This window comes from Pholcus phalangioides, unplaced genomic scaffold, assembly GCF_987345545.1.
Source record: "Pholcus phalangioides strain wild (caught in Gottingen) unplaced genomic scaffold, Ppha-v1.0 ptg000011l_1, whole genome shotgun sequence".
NCBI classification, from domain to species: domain Eukaryota; kingdom Metazoa; phylum Arthropoda; class Arachnida; order Araneae; family Pholcidae; genus Pholcus; species Pholcus phalangioides.
In genome coordinates, this window is record NW_028301604.1 from 4,694,500 (window position 1) to 4,710,691 (window position 16,192).

At 34.7% G+C, this 16,192-nt stretch overlaps 1 protein-coding gene across 1 annotated transcript in view; it reads left to right on the forward strand.

Moving 5' to 3' along the window:
* Cka (Connector of kinase to AP-1) overlaps positions 1-16,192 on the forward strand; it is a 64,222-nt gene that overhangs the window by 9,092 nt on the left and 38,938 nt on the right. The window contains exons 5-8 of the mRNA XM_089238878.1: positions 207-374; positions 758-889; positions 5,522-5,600; positions 14,433-14,550. Coding sequence (XP_089095004.1) covers positions 207-374; positions 758-889; positions 5,522-5,600; positions 14,433-14,550 — 497 coding nt within the window. The remainder of the gene's footprint in view (positions 1-206; positions 375-757; positions 890-5,521; positions 5,601-14,432; positions 14,551-16,192) is intronic.

The following is a 16,192-nucleotide window of genomic DNA, read 5'->3' on the forward strand; positions in this document are numbered from 1 at the left end:
AATATATATAAGTTCCTGGTAACCCCAGGCTGCGTTTGCATAAATGATTTTTTCATTCACCTGTGATTGTTATCCTTAAAAAAATTATGAAACGTAAATTCTACAAGGTTTAGGATAACTAATGAAACAATAATTCAATATTATTTTGATTGGTGCGTATGCATAACATATTTTTTTGTAATAGATAAACCTATTTTTTTTAATAGGTATCTTCAAGAAATTGGATATACAGATACAATTATTGATGTCAGATCTGCTAGAGTTAGAACATTGCTAGGACTTGCACCAGTAAATTCAGAAAATGAAGACAAGCCAAACTTAGGGTCAGTTTTAAATGGTGATCAGGTTAAAAGGACAGATTCCCAGTCACGTCGGTAAGTCAACATATAATCAACTTTCAAACCAGTATGTTCAATAATTTCATGCTACTTTAACTTTCAATGCTGGAAGTGCCATACTTTTGTCTTGCCTAGGAGCACTGATGTCTATCAAAGCGACTGGTTGATGATTTTCACTCCATTTTGCTATCTAAAGTTTTATAATTCAAAGCATATATGTGTTGATAAGCTATGAAATAAACTATATATTTTTCCTACCAATATGAAAGTATTTAATCAATATGCTAATAAATGAAAAAATATATATATTGTTTTAGTTTTGTATATTTTGAGCATAAAAAGTCAGCAATTTTTGTTCAAATTGCCTTTAATCAATTAAAGTTCAGTATGTGACACATCGTCTGGGATTTTTTTCTTAGGAATGCCCCCAAAAAGATACAAAATTCAGTAACTGAAAATGCATTAATGGATGCTGAAGCTTCTGTTTTGGCTACCTTCGATTTTTTGACATCTGAAAATGTTGATATTGATGATGATGAAGAAAGTTTGAGGTGAGTAATGTTGATCACTCAAGACTTTTTTCCACAAGTTCTGCTATTTTTATTTTGTATCAGAATGGCAAGTAGCATAATTTCTATGGAATTCTAGGAAGAAAATCTATTCTATATGAAAATATTTCTAGGAAGAAAATCTGCATCCAGAGAAATGAGAAAAAATGTTTTCTAGGAAATGCAGTTGTATTTTGTTTTGCTAAGTACACCTTACATAATTTAAGTCCATAAAGCTTGGTTTCTTAGTGCTAGTATGAATTCTGGTTTAATAGTGGATGACTTTTTTTTTATAACCAGGGCCCGGATATTTTTTAGCAGTTTTTGTATTTTTCCACAATTTTTCTCCTTTAAAGCATTTCACAAGATTTATGGATATTTTTGGTAATTTTTAGGATATTTTTTCACTTTTTAAATTTTTTCAGAATAAAAAAAAGTTATGAATTGTTAATTGAAAAATTATATGTATTCAATGAAAAACAAGGCTGGAATTTTTTAAACTAAAAAGATGCATTGTGTGTTTATCATTTCATTTGCTTTTCTTCTGAAATAACATACAAAGTTTAGTAAAAATTCAAAGTAAATTTAGAATTGAGTAAAATTTTTAAGTCTGGCACTTCACAAAACAGTAAATGTAAGTGAATTTAAAGAGTTCTGATCCTACATGGAAAGTTGAGAGAACTTCTTTTTCTGTTATTTAGAAGTGTTGGTTACAAACATGAAAAAAGACGGTGTCCCATAAATTCGAACGAGTAGTTTAAAAATTTGTAAGAATTGTGTGTGAGGGAATTGGTGTATATGAATGCTGTTTGGAAAAAATTATTCTCACTAAAGGAGTGATTTATTTTATGTATTTATTTTTTTGTCTCAGAAAAAAAATTAAGTTCAAGTTTTTTGTCAATAGAGGATGCGAAAAACAAGTCAGACAGGAGTGATTAGACCTGAACCTATCTTCGATCTATTTAGTGTCCAAAATGTGTATAAAACTTCAGCTGGCGATTTGTGGCTGAGGTAAAACAACTTCACCAATAGTGCTTTATCTACCAATGTTAACATCACAATGAAAACCTTACGTAAGCACTAGTAACAGGAAAAGTCAGAAATGAGGTGTTATATAATGGTACACCCTGTATTTTATGGGGCTGATTTACATATTTCCAGTGATTTAATTTCGTGCAGGGTCCTCTATCAACAAAAATTTGAACTTTTTCTGTACCAAAAGAAAAACCCCTTTGTGAGAATAACATTTTACCAAACCACATTGAAATACACAAATTTATTCACTTTTTATGAATTTTTAAACTATTTATGAATTTATGGGGCACCCTGTGCTTGCATGTACTACAAGGAACATTTTCAAATCCATTTTAAATAATTTTGATCTGTATGATGCTACGTGCATTAATGTCTTGTCTTGGCCTGTTTGTAATCTCACCATCGGCCCCCCTTCTGCTGGACATGAGGATAAGAGCTTAATTCTGGTCAGGAATATTTCACAAGTTTTGTTTTGCCAAGAGAATATTGAATGACAAACAAAGTACATAAGATCAAACTTCAGCATTCTGGTAGAGTTTTCATTGGCATACACAGGGTTGGGGAGTGGTTGAAACTACTCATCTCCTCTACCAGATCATGGCTTGTTACTCTGTTTCAATGAACAGATATAAGCAGGTGTTCGAAGACGACCTGGGTAGGGTTACCAATCATCCGGGTTGGACAGGTTCTTCCCAAGCTGAAAAAATCATGGAAAAAAAAAACTGGTTTTTTTACATGTAATAATTTATCCTGTAAGTTAGAATTCTTGCTTTAGATATAGCAAATTTTTTTGCTATAACATTAAGTAAATTTAATTTCACTAATTTAAGTATGCATGCAAATTAACTGTGTGCATCAGTCTTTTGAAGAGTTGGACTGTTTCTTCCGCTTGGAAAAAACTGCAGACCCTGCTTCTTCCAAGCAGAAGAAACTGGTCTTCCTTTTGTATTCATCATTTGCACTATAATGTAAGATATGGCAAATACATTTTAACACACCTAATAAAATTGAATTAGGCCTATGACAATTTAACTATGCGCATGTGAAATGAATTATAAAAATTATATCAGTCTTTGACCAAGGTCACATATCTAGCTTTTCATTAAAACCTAGAGAAATTTCATTGAAAGTTTGAAATCCATTCATCTAATTTCAATCTAATGGACAAAATTATTTCTAACTTTTTAAGTAAGAAAACAATTAAACAGTATTCATTTATTAAATGGCACTGATCTCTTCCAAACTATTAAGAAATGAAAATTTCATCTTATTTTATTATAATTACAATGTCAAAATATCAAAATCCTTATTTTCCATGTTGCAGTGTAACATTGAAAATCAAAACAAGTTTTTAGCGGTTGTATGCTATATTCAGTTTCTAAAATGAATGAATCAGGGGTGGGAACTCTGCGGCAATTGCGCCGCACTGCGCCAAAACGAATATCTTGCGCCATCCTGCTCCAATAGCGTATTTTTGCATTTTTCTGCGCCAAATAGCGAATTTTGCTTCAGTATGCCCGGAATTTCAGAAAGGACGCCAAACAATTTTTTGTTCCTGCTAGCCACGAAACGTTTCTTTACGAGAGAGAAGAGCGTGTTTTATTCCACTATACTTAAACTATCGGTCCCTGATCGGGCTTTCCATTGCGAAACCCCGATATTGTCCGTGATCGTGGAACTGAAAATGGTTTGCAATGCCTTTCAGCTTTAAAGTGCAAATTCGAGTGTTTCCGTTTAAAAAAAAAAGTCGTCACTGGAAGCAGCAGAAATTACTGTAGTCGATTGTCATTGTGTTAAATCCCGATGTTTCGTGAAAAAAATTTTCATTCCGGGAGTAAAAAGCGCATGTCCGCCGAATTACGAATGTTAGTTTAGAAACTTTGCCGAATAACGAGCGTTAAATCGCTAATGTTGCAGAATAACGAGCGTTAAATCACTAATGTTGCCGAATAACAAGCGTTAAATCGTCAATCTCGCCAAATAACGAGCGTTAAATCGTCAATATCGCCAAATAGCGAGCGTTAAATCGTCAATCTCGCCAAATAGCGAGTGTCAGATCGCCAATCTCGCCAGATAATGAGTGCTGAAATTCTCTCCCATTTTGCAACAATTTTTTTTCCAAGTATAAAAAAATTAAAAACTTATAAAAATTTTTTAGCTCATTTGAAGTGCTGCTGTTCAAGGCAGCAAATAGTGCCGTCAGTAAGCAAAAATCATCTTAAATAGACGGGTGCAAAAAATTTTATGATAGCCGCTCTTTCAAACAAGGTGTCAAAAGCCTAAAACACAAAAAACAAAAATCAAGCTGACGAAAAGATGTTTGATAACAAAAGACAGTGCAGTTTTATTTTGAAAAGGGTTGAGGGTTAACGAAAATATTCTTGTTAATTTCACTGTTCCAATTTATAAATATCTGCTCCGAATCCCATATTTTGCTGCTCCAAAATTGCTCCAAATCCTGAATTTTGCTGCTCCGAAATGGACTTAGTCACTTCCCACCCCTGATGAATGCCAAAGACGAGAAAACTCGAAGGAGTGCTTAAAAGCATTTTGATTGACATATCTACAAAGACACGGGTATGTACGACATCAGATATGTCGCTGACAGAGTTAGGAAGCTTCTTCTGAGTTGAAAAAATGCATGGAAAAAACAGCAGAAAGAAACTGATTTGCAAAAGATTACTTCATTTGATACTCGTGCAGTGATAATGTTCCAGATAATGTCTCACAAGTCCTTGAAATGAGCAGAGGATGAAACAATTTGCATGATATTGCTTTTATATATCAAATAAAAAAACAGCTTTCAACATATAGGTTGAATTGAAAAAAGATGTGCACGTATACACTATATTAATTTTAATTTTCCTAGCTAGTCAGCAGTACAAGTCATGCAGTGCATCCATATATACGCAAAGCAAAACAATTGATGGTTAATCGCTTGCTTATTGTCATTATAAGTGAATCTGTATAATCTGTTATAATGAGGTTCTACTGCATATATTTGGTGTAGAAAAAGATATTTTTTATATATCACATGTAACATTCATCAGAGTCTAGTATAACACACAAAAGAAATACATTAGGTGTAGCTTTTCTGTAGCTATTGTAGAATATACCTTTATATGTTGCCAAAAAATTCATAGATAATTTATAAGTACTTTTTGCCCACCCTGTATATGTATAATAGACAATAGAAAGTTTTATAACATGGGGAATTTTTTGCAGTGCTCATTTTTAAATTGTCTCGTTAGTGATTTTTGTTGAAAATATTGTTTCACCTTATAACTTTTATTATACCATTTACATATTTTTGATGAGCTGAATAATTCAACAAAACCATTATATTGATGGAAAATTTGAAAATTTTTAGTAATGCTACTGTTTTGCTGTTGAAAAATTTCTTAAAATTGACTTCACTATGAAAAAATGTATTGACACAATATGTCTTGAAAGAAAGCAATACTCGCTTGTGATACTTTTAAGAGAAATAAAAAATCTTGAGTTTTTTTTTTTTGAACATATAAATTTCCGAACATGGCAAATTGGCCATAAAAATGTAATGTTTGAGGTTTAAAAGAGACTGATAGAAAATTTTTTTAGTGATGACATGGATGATACATGCGCAGTTGATGATGAAGAAAATGAAAGAATCGACAAGAAGCCAAAAGTAAAATCAAAGGTATTTAAATTCCTATTTCTCCTTTCGAATTATTTTGTTTTGTTCATAGATTTCACTTTGTAGTTTCTATAATACATTTCGAAGTAGAACATTGTTTTTCACTTCAAAAGTTATCAAAATAAAAAAAAATTAGTTTTGAAATGATTATTTATAACAATTAATGTGATACACTAGTTAAAGAAGGGAATTCTTTCTAAATGCACATTCATTAGCTGAAATGAAAATTTTCTTACGTTTCTAATTGTTAAATTTTTTCATAGCTAATACAAATATATATACACAATCTAATCCACAAAAGGCAATTGCCAAACAGGTGGCTGGAAGAAAAAAGTACTAAAAAGAAAACCATATAAATTAAAAGGCCCATAATAAGTATGGATGGCCATAGTACCGAAATACAGCAACCCAAAATTAACAAGGAATAGAAAATGCACTGCCTATAAAAATATTGTTTTGTCAATATTACTGCTGAAAATCTAAAGATAAGTTTCAGTGAAAATCACTTGAAAAACAAAAATCAAACTGAAGGCTGAGATGAACAGCTTCAAAATTAGATGAAGGACAATTTACAGGAAGGTGAGAAACTGAAGATCTATTTTTTTACATTTTGTAAACAACCCAATTGAGTTTATGGGTCATAGTGTAAAATAAGGTGTGTGGGGCATGCTGTTATGTGATCAGCTTTTTTCTGTCTCGTATGCAGACAGAAAATATAGACTTCTAGAATGTGTGAACTGTTCAATTTGATGCTGAAAGTCTTACAGTGTGCACTAAAAGCATTGAAGTGTAGCTTTTCTTAAATGAATTTTATATTAGTGGATTCATTCATTTTATATGAAATTGCTCAAAATCTTTCTGAAAAAGAAGTAAGGGTACATCTGAAAAATGATTCAGGGATAAACATGGATCTCCATCAGACTCAAGTGACAATTAAGCCCTCCTCACATGAGAAAACTAAAATCAAGCTTGAGTTGCCTCAACTTTAGTGTTGACTTGAACCAGTTGAGTTGCCCGTTTTCCCGCACACGGCGCTACTAAAAAAATATTCAAAGCCCGGGAAACTGAGTAAAAACATCACAGTCTATAGTTCTCCTTATCTTCCAGTACTATCTTGTTAACCAGGATAGGAAAAATCGAAATTTATAAAAAATAAATAAAAACCGTCAAAGAAATAATTAAAATAATTTATATTATATGTGAAATTGCTACAGAATTTCAGCTCACGCGTAACTACACAATTTCTTTATTCAAATTGATATCATTTTGAAATGACAATAGAATAGTAAAATTATATCATTTTTGTATTATAATTTCATTTCCTTTGAGTGATTTCCATGGGAAAAAAATTCGCTATAAAATGTCTGTTTTTTCCTCAATAAATATGGCTCTCAGTACGTATATGTTGGATTTATTATTGTATTAGTTTATTGTTTATTAATTTTAATGTATTGTCTAGTAATTTTCAGTAGTTTCATGAAATGAAACTGTGAAATCTGCTGTTCTGAGAAACAAAAAATAACTTTGTTTCAGGTAATGATTTTCCCCGAATAATCCCACACATGTGCATGTACGTGACATAAATTACAGGCATTCCAAGCAAGGGGGAAAATCAGGGAAAATCCCTATAAGACAAGTACTTGTTCAGGTACACATTGTGAAAGTAGAAAGTAGACTGTATTTTGAAAATTCCTAGAGGTGCTTATGAAGGGCCATCTTAAGAGTATTGTGGGCCCCGGGCTATGTGTTTTTTTCTGAGGCCCTACTTGGCAAATTCACTTGGTTACTGCAAAATTTTTTTTACCAGATCTGATTTTCATGGTGCGCATCTTTAAGGACCCCCCCCCCCCTCGGTGGCTGTGCCTGGGTGGGCCCATGTGTTAAGACACCACTGTGTTTGCCATTTCATTATAATTTCAAAATATCAATTTAAATAAAGAAATTGTGTATTTACCTGTGAGCTGAAATTCTGTCTCAATTTCATTACATGCTTTTTCTGTAACTTCTTTTTTCGCATAGCCTTTGAACTTATAATTATGTAACTCTGGGTGCTTTTCGATTTCCGAAACAAATTTTAAATTCAACGCTGGGTCACTCATGGTCCAAATTTGAATGATGAAAATATGAAGGGATGCTAGAGGCGACTTCTGCAACAAAAGTTGGCAGCGACTAGCATGCCAGTCACCAAGTGACTGAGTCGCATTCGATATTTCATCAATACACCAATTTCCTCGTGTGAGGGCTTCTATAGTAATATACGGGCTCGTTTTCTGGAAACTGTTTTCTCTTATCAGTTGCAGGACTTCAGTTTTCCCGTGGGAGGAGAGCCTTACTCTGATATTTGTCGAAAATATTCACAATCCAGTGCATTATGTTAATGAATGAATCTGTGTTACTGCCAAATCCTGAAGTTGGCCAGTTCGCGAACTGGCTGGCCGATGCCTGAAATTCTGGCTTTGGCTGGCCCCTGTATATTGATCCTTATGATTCGGGATCATCGCCACATTGGCATACATTTTTGTGATAATTATGGCCATTTATGATTAGCCCTAACCCTAACGATCAAGGGAATCTGAATATCTTAGTGATTCATATATAGGGACCGGCCAAAGCCTAGCGAAAGCTCGAAATTCAAACACTGGTCGGGTCAACTGGGCCGGCCAGTTTGAACTTCAAACACTGGTCGGGTCAACTGGGCCGGCCAGTTTGAACTTCAAACACTGGTCGGGTCAACTGGGCCGGCCAGTTCGAACTTCAGGCTTTGGCAGTAACATAACAGTACAGATGTCTCCAAGGTGCACGCTCGGCAGGAGCACAGTCTATGTGGGCAGCACAAGAGACCATTCTCAAGACTTGGAAGTGCAAGCTGAGAGCAGAGAATTCTGTCTCCCAAGTAGAGCTACTAGCCCTTAAGGATATAGCCACACTAAAAACCCAGACACGTGTCAGGTCAGACAGTCTCTCAAGTCTGATGGCAATAAAGAACACCTTGACTAAACAGAGAAAAGCCAGAGAATTGATTCACCAACACCCACAAATTCGAGTATCTTAGATCAAAGTTCATGCGGGCATGTGGGGCAACAAGGATGCCAAAAGATGTGCCAAGGATGGAATGAATATAGTTAATGTACTCTTCCCCCGCTCGACATCCAAAGTGACCCCATGGAGAGATATGATGCAAGCATGGCAGTAGGCATGGGGTATCGCTGACAAACCAGGGCTGTCAACAAATGAGATACTACAGAGGGCCAGAAACAAATATAATAAACAAAAATAATATAAATAAATAAATTGAGAAAGTGAGAGCATCATGTTCATTACAAGGCATGGCCCTTTTGTCGCCAACTTGCAAAGGTTTTAGGGTACCGTCAGACAGGCACTAAAATGCACTAGATGACAGCCTGCCTACACACTGCACTTCAACGCACCAGAAGAGAGGTGGACTGCAGCCTTGGACAAAGAATATTCTGGACAGATGAGATGAATATTCTAGACCAGTGATTCCCAACCTGGGCGATGGAAAGTTCCAGTGGGGGGGGGGGGGGGGGGCGGAAGAGCTACAGGTATAACATAGGATCCTATGGGTTAGAAAGGGCCATTATTTCAACTTTTCCAGGGGGACAAAGAACATGTACTCTATGTATGTATATATTTTTTTAGTGTATTTTCAAAAACCAGGAGCCCCAAAGCAGAATGTTTAGCACTGTTTTTTTAGCGATGAGCCCTCCTGACTGGAAATGTTCTGCGGTAAAAACCACCATACATGTAATAGTGGTTTTTTGCACTTTTTCTTCCAGATTGTTCTGCAGTAACGCTAATTGTTCTGCGACGTACGTCGCAGATTTTGGCACATTCTGCTTTGGGAACCAGGAGTCCCCCAACCCCCCAAATGACGGGTCTGGGGTTAGATTGCGTTGAGCGGCGATGGGACAAAAAAGGTTGGGTAACTATTCTAGATTGAGCTGAGAGAATATTGGCAGATCTTGTTACATTCCTAGGGAACAACCTATAAAGAGCCAGGATGTGGGCCCAGAGAGACAGGGCACTGCTATGGCTCTCAACGAGACTATCCACCAGGCGCAGATACAAGGTATCTACCTCGTCTGAGTCAGAAGGCAATGAACCATCTGCTGCTGGACCAGCGAACCTGAAGCTGGCAATCCATGTGAATTGAGAAATTTTCAAAATTTCAAATTTAAATTTTAAAATTCATTTTTAATAAGATTGAGTCAGTGAATTTTCAAACTTTTGCTTCATTTCATGAACTAAAGTTTTCTTTATTTTGATTCAATTTTTATTCAATTACATTGATGTCATGGTTTTTACCCTGTGTGCAAGCTGTTTTTAATGCATTTTTTGAAAATTTACTAAAAGTTAAATATCCAGGATATGTAAAACTTTTTACCTGCATAGGATAGCACATACAATCATGAAAATGAGTAAAAAATAAATCTACTTAAATATTTTTTTAATGATATTTCCATTAAAGCATAGTGTTTCACTATGTTAAAGGTATTAAGTACCCTTAACAAAGGATCTTTTCGAAAAACCTTTGTCAGGCTGATGCAGCCTGACAAAGTTTCCGAACCTCTACTTTAAAATGTTAAATCGCTAATAATCATCACCAATCATGCCACCCAATAATGAATGTGAAATTGCCAATGCCCCTAAATAACAAATGTGAAATCGCTGATGTCACTAAATAACTAGTGTTACATAGTTATTGTTGCCAAACCACCAAACATCATGTCAATTTCCCCAAATTTTTCCTTCTATTTTATAACAATTTCTTTCTGAGCAGCCAAATTGCTTTAAGCCACCAGGAATCACATCCTCAAAATTTGGGAGGAAATTAGTTGTAAATTTTCAATCATCAGTTTCTCATTCCTGATTTGAAACATAAATCACAGTACCTCATGAACACACATCACTGCCTGATGTACCAAAGAACATTTGGAGCAGTGCTTCCCAAAGTAGGCAATATCACTCCCTGGTGGGCGATGGAATGGTCTGGGGGGGGGGGCGATAGAAGCTATGAATTTAACAAAATCCTGTGGGTTTGCTGGAATTGGGAGCGATGAGAGAAAAAAATGTCTGAAGAAGGGGGCGATGCAATGAAAAGTTCGAAAAACTATGTCTTAGAGGTTTATGATTTCAAAACTGGTTCACTTTATTTGTCAAAATCTTTTTGACTGGAGGTACTTCAACTCGTGAAAGAAAGATGGTGCCACACGACTGCACAAACACATGGCTACTTCAGTTAGGGCTTCCCAACGAGTAGTTTGAGAACCAACCTTTCAGTTATGCAAGAAAATCAGTACAGAATCTGCTATAAACAGTAGATCCTGCTTAGTTTGCCATTGTAGGCATAAAATGACTGGTACTATAGAAATTTTGTCCTATTCTATAAGACAGTAGTTCCAACTTTATATGACTAGAAAAGCATGTGTAATCTTTTGTGAGGATGGTGGCAGCAAATGTCAAAATGTTAATCAAAATGCTTTATTTTAAAAAAAAAAAATTTTCTTTTTATAGCACTATTTCAGTGTCCTATAAGATTGACTCCAGCCAAAGCAAAATGACAGAAATGACTTGGTAACAAAAACTGCATACTAGCAACCACAGATAATTCTCTTTTCTCTCTTCACAGTATACCTATATATTGTGAGGGGATTGGGGGAGGGGGGGTCATGTAACTGAGTAAAAAAAAAAAAAATGTGTATACCATACACAAACTCAATACTCAGTTTCCTAATCACAGTCCACTACGTTGTTTAATAAAACTATTTGCAGCACAAATAGCACAACACCCCAAGGTGCCGCAGCACACCATTTAGAAATCAAAGCGCTGCCATCATCTTCTACATAATTTAATTTGAAATATATCTCGCATCCCTATCACTGACATTTGTGGGAGAAAAGAGGTAGGCCGAGATTGCAGTGATTTTTTTAGTAAAAAAAACCCTTTAGAAGAAAAGAAAAAGATGAACCTCCTGAGAAAAGCCTGCACGTGTTACTGTCTCTGCCTGATTAAGAAAGGGGCATGGCCTCCCTCCCTAGAGCCAAAAAATTAAATATTCTCTGGGGGATATCCTCCCATACCGCTGTCCTGGCTTGTTGCATCTTCTGAGTTGCCAACTGCTACGGATTGTCCATAGTTTCTGCGGACGGGCGCAAACTACAGAGTTACGGGAGACTCTCAATACTACGGAAATCAGTTTTAAGAAAATTTGGTCTTTGAGTTTCTTGTGGTGTTTTACTTATATTTATTATTTTTATAAAATTGCATTGATCTTTACCGAATTCGTATACGTATGTGAGAGAGTTTGAGAGAAGACAAACTCGGAGCCGATCTGTTTTGTCTGTGTGGAAGGCAATCTGTAAAGCTGCGTCTAAACCCACCGTTCTACAAAGACCTATAGCAGAAAGCCTCTGCATGAAGTTCGTGATGTTACTGAAGTCGTCCATTTCACTTATAGTCATTGCATATACTGCCAAAAATGTAAAGATTTTTCTCATGCGTTGTCCTGCTTTATCCAATATCGGCAGATGAAATGGATGACTTCAGTGACGTCAAAGCTTCGTGCAGAGGCTTTCTGCTATAGAAGGTGTTGGCTATACTCGATGCCCAAATGCTCAAAAACCTGTTTTCTGTCAAAACCGCCCCATGCGGTGGGATAAAAATAGGTTTTTGAATGGCTCAGCACGGCGGGTCCAGACTTGGCTTCATTTGCATAGTGCATGGTCGAGCTTGTGGAACTTGTGTTGGAAAAAATTTTTCTTCTTAGGTAGGAGCTCTGATACAAATGATTCAAAGAAAATGGGGATGGTGGTCTAGGGTTGCGAGATGTCCGTATATATGGCCAATAAGGGTGTATGCAGGTTCAGATTGCATTGAATATTCATGAATATTATTAAGGGACTCTCTTTTTCTGCGACCTCGAAATGTTCTGGGAGATGGGGAGGAAAGCTCATGTGTCCTGACCCTTCTAGGTTCCAGTGCCACTGAGGTGCTGTATTTAATGAACTTTTAATTAAAATTAAAAAAAAAATTAATTTAATTTTTGAGTGATTATTTTTTTATTGTACTATGATTATGTTGTCCTTGGGAGATGGCAAAGCTAAATATTCATCACTACTGACGAGCTTCAAACCAATGTTGTCATGTCTGCATATTCCAACCAACCGCCTCGACCTATAAAATTGCATTAATCCATCACTCCTCCTGGTGCCGTGGCACACTGTTTGGGAATCTACTACAGTATACCTGTTTTAACAAATGATACATTGTTACATGTTGATGTGGTATTGATGTAACAATGTACTATTTCCGCTGGGGCCTAATAGTAATATTACAACAACATTGTGCAGGTGCACTCGTTACATCAGCATCGTCATTTCAATCTGATGTTGTTACATTGGATTCCACCAATATTAGGCATTGGAATTAATGATACATCCCAGTGTTCAAAATAGTTAAATCGGATTATCAATGTGGGCCTTACATTGGTGATTTATTATAAATCGATCCACCGTCCAGTCCTACAGTACAGCCAAAATTCGGCCTGTTTTCTGGACTCTTCACAAAATTTTCGATCTGAAAACAACCTTCACGAAATAAAAAATAATGAAACCATAAGTATGACATTCCATTTCTTTTATGATAAATTAACTAGATTATTTCGCTTCCCATGAAATTACTAGTTTTTCACAAAATTAATGATCAAAATGACCAAAAAATGACAAAAATAATAAATTTTCACAGAAACAGGACCGTACATAGAAAGTCTGGACAAGACCTCTGAAAATACTTCTACTTCATTAACTGTAGCATAGTTGTTACCATTGATACATAACTTGTTTGCTGTTTCTGTGCATAAGGGTGCAGTGGTTTTAGTGTTGGGTAACACTTGTATAACAAAAGAGTCCAGCAAAGCTCATTTGGTTGGCCAAAGGTCAAGAAAAAGTCACAGAATTTTCTTTGTGTATGTGGTAGCAAGGCCGCAGCTAGATGCTTGGTCAACCAGGGCAACAGGGTTTAAGCTACGGTCACATTTTTCGCAAAATGCGAAAGAAGGAAATCGTAGAACGCAAAAAAAGTAGTAGCCACTTTCGCAAAAATGCGTACAAGAGGTAAGAAATGAGTAGACATCCAACCATCAATCATTAGCATTGTAGCATTTTGCTAAAGCTTTTCCCCTATTTTTCCTTTTTTTTTGCGAAAGGAATTTTTTATCCACCTTTAAACCCTGCAGGGCCAAGCACGCATTTTGTCGCCGCCTTTTAATATTGAAAAAGAGGTGAAAGAGTGGAATTTGCAGCCTCTACAGTCTGGTATATCTTTTACTAATTGAAATTATTTCTTTTTTCTGCATTTTTAAGTTATCTAAAAAAAAGTAAGGTTTATCAAACAACCTATTAGTACAGGCATTTTGAATTTTTATTTTCATGTTGCAGTTTATGCTGTAATAAAGTTTAGGTAAATTTTATTTCCAGCAGTGCCTAGATCATAGATTCCCAAGCAGAAATCTCTCGTCCAGATAATTAACATATGTTAACCACACTGGATGAAGTTTTATACAACAGTGGTGAAATAATTTAAATATTGAGTAATGAATCAAAATATCATAAGTAGCTGATTAAATTTTTATGGCTGTTTTGAGTTTCATCATAGATTCACCATTTAGTTTTTTTATTGAAATTTTCAAATGGTAATGATGTAGCCTAAATGAATATAGGGATTATAAATGATCTCTATTGTAGAGATAATTATTATTGTAGTTCTTAGCCAAATTTATTTTATCTCAAAATTTCATTTCATTTTAAAAAATGTAGATGCCAATGGATGGTTCAGGAGAGCCCGCTACAGAAGAAGCACTCTCTGAATTTGATTTCATTGTCTCTGAAAGTGATGGGTCTGTTGATCCAAGAAACTGTGGCGATGGTGAATGGGGTGAGAATTTTTTTTCATATTAAAAAAACAACACTGAAATAAGTTTACTGCCATTGTTAATTCTATTGTATATGATCAGTCTTCTTTTTGCTGATTGTGTTGATGGATATTCAGTAATTAGAGAGAAGCAGAAAAATGTGCTAGATATACCTTATAATATATCTATAAGCTTCAGGAGTCAGAAATTAAGTTCTGAATTTTTATAACAATGGCATAACTTTTAGGAATGATAGAAATGTCTAGTTATGATAAAAAAATTTGTTCAAATTTTATAATGTTAATGGCAACAAAATTTCTTTACTTGTGTGAAAAAAAAATAACTTGAGATTTAAAATTTTTTTGTTGTTTAAATGCTTTTCTGGCAAGAATGAGTTCTTAATCTTTCGGAAAAAACCTATTTCAAGGTGACTTTTTTTTAATTAGGTTGGTAATTAGTTTTTGTAAATATTTTATTTTTTTCTATTGAAAAAAAATAAGATAAAGATTTGACAAGTGTATAACAAAAAAAGATAAGGAAAGATAGCTTATGCTCTTGATATAAATTTTAGCTGATAACAAAATAACAATCAATTTATCTTTCCTTATTTCTTGAATGTAAACAAACATATACTAGTTTTTCAGATTACAGTCAAATCCTGTTATAATGAACTCCAAGAGGCTGGAGAAATCTCTTCATTATAATGAAATTTCATTATAAAAGAATTCCAGGTTTTTAAATTGTTCCTTGGAAAACTTATCTGGGGGATTAGAATAGTGTTTGTTAAAACTAGATTTCTTTTGTATAAAAGTATTCGTTAAAACAGGATTCGACTGTAATTGTTACAACGTAAACTAGACATCATCCAAATTTGTTGCCGAAATGTATCGGTAAAAGGGGTCAAATATTTTTTCAGCCGTTAAAGGCTTTAAGTTTTATATCCTTGCATTATTTTGCATCGCACGACAATGCATTTCAATATTTTAGCACACTTCAGACAAGGATATTCAGCGTTTTTTGAGTTGAGTTGTAAGTACCATTTATGCCCAGCATCAAGATAGCACCCACTTACAAAACTTAATAGCAGACTGTAAATTTTTGAATATAACTGAATTTTAATGAGAAATTCCCATTTCAAATTTCTATGGGATGAAGAATCTGAGCGTCGATCCCTATATATTGTGAATACAAAACTGGGTATGAGTGTCGAGCATTCTCTGATTCTTCAGCTAACATTGAGTTCCTCAGGATATGCATGCTTTAAAGAGTCAAATATCGTAACATCTAATTGCAGTCGTCTTCTATCAAGATATTTAGTGGCATTTAACTATTTTATTTCTCTCTTACTGTTGTATCATAATTTATATTGAGCTGCATCAATAAATCAATATTTACAGGACATTTTACTGCGTATATTGGCCTTTAAACAGGCCTTTAAACTTTATTTATTTAAGGTATTTATTGATACAGCTCATTATATGATACAAAAATCAATGCGTTGAATACATAAATTGCAAAAGAAGTTGTTATACTGAAGCAATCTGGCAAAAACATTTTTAGATTCTTCTGATAATAATCTACAATACTTTCTGAAAGGAAATTTTATAAGATTTGAAAAAAAGAAAAACTTTTGTTTTAAAGAAGGTAGCTCTTCCTACATATATA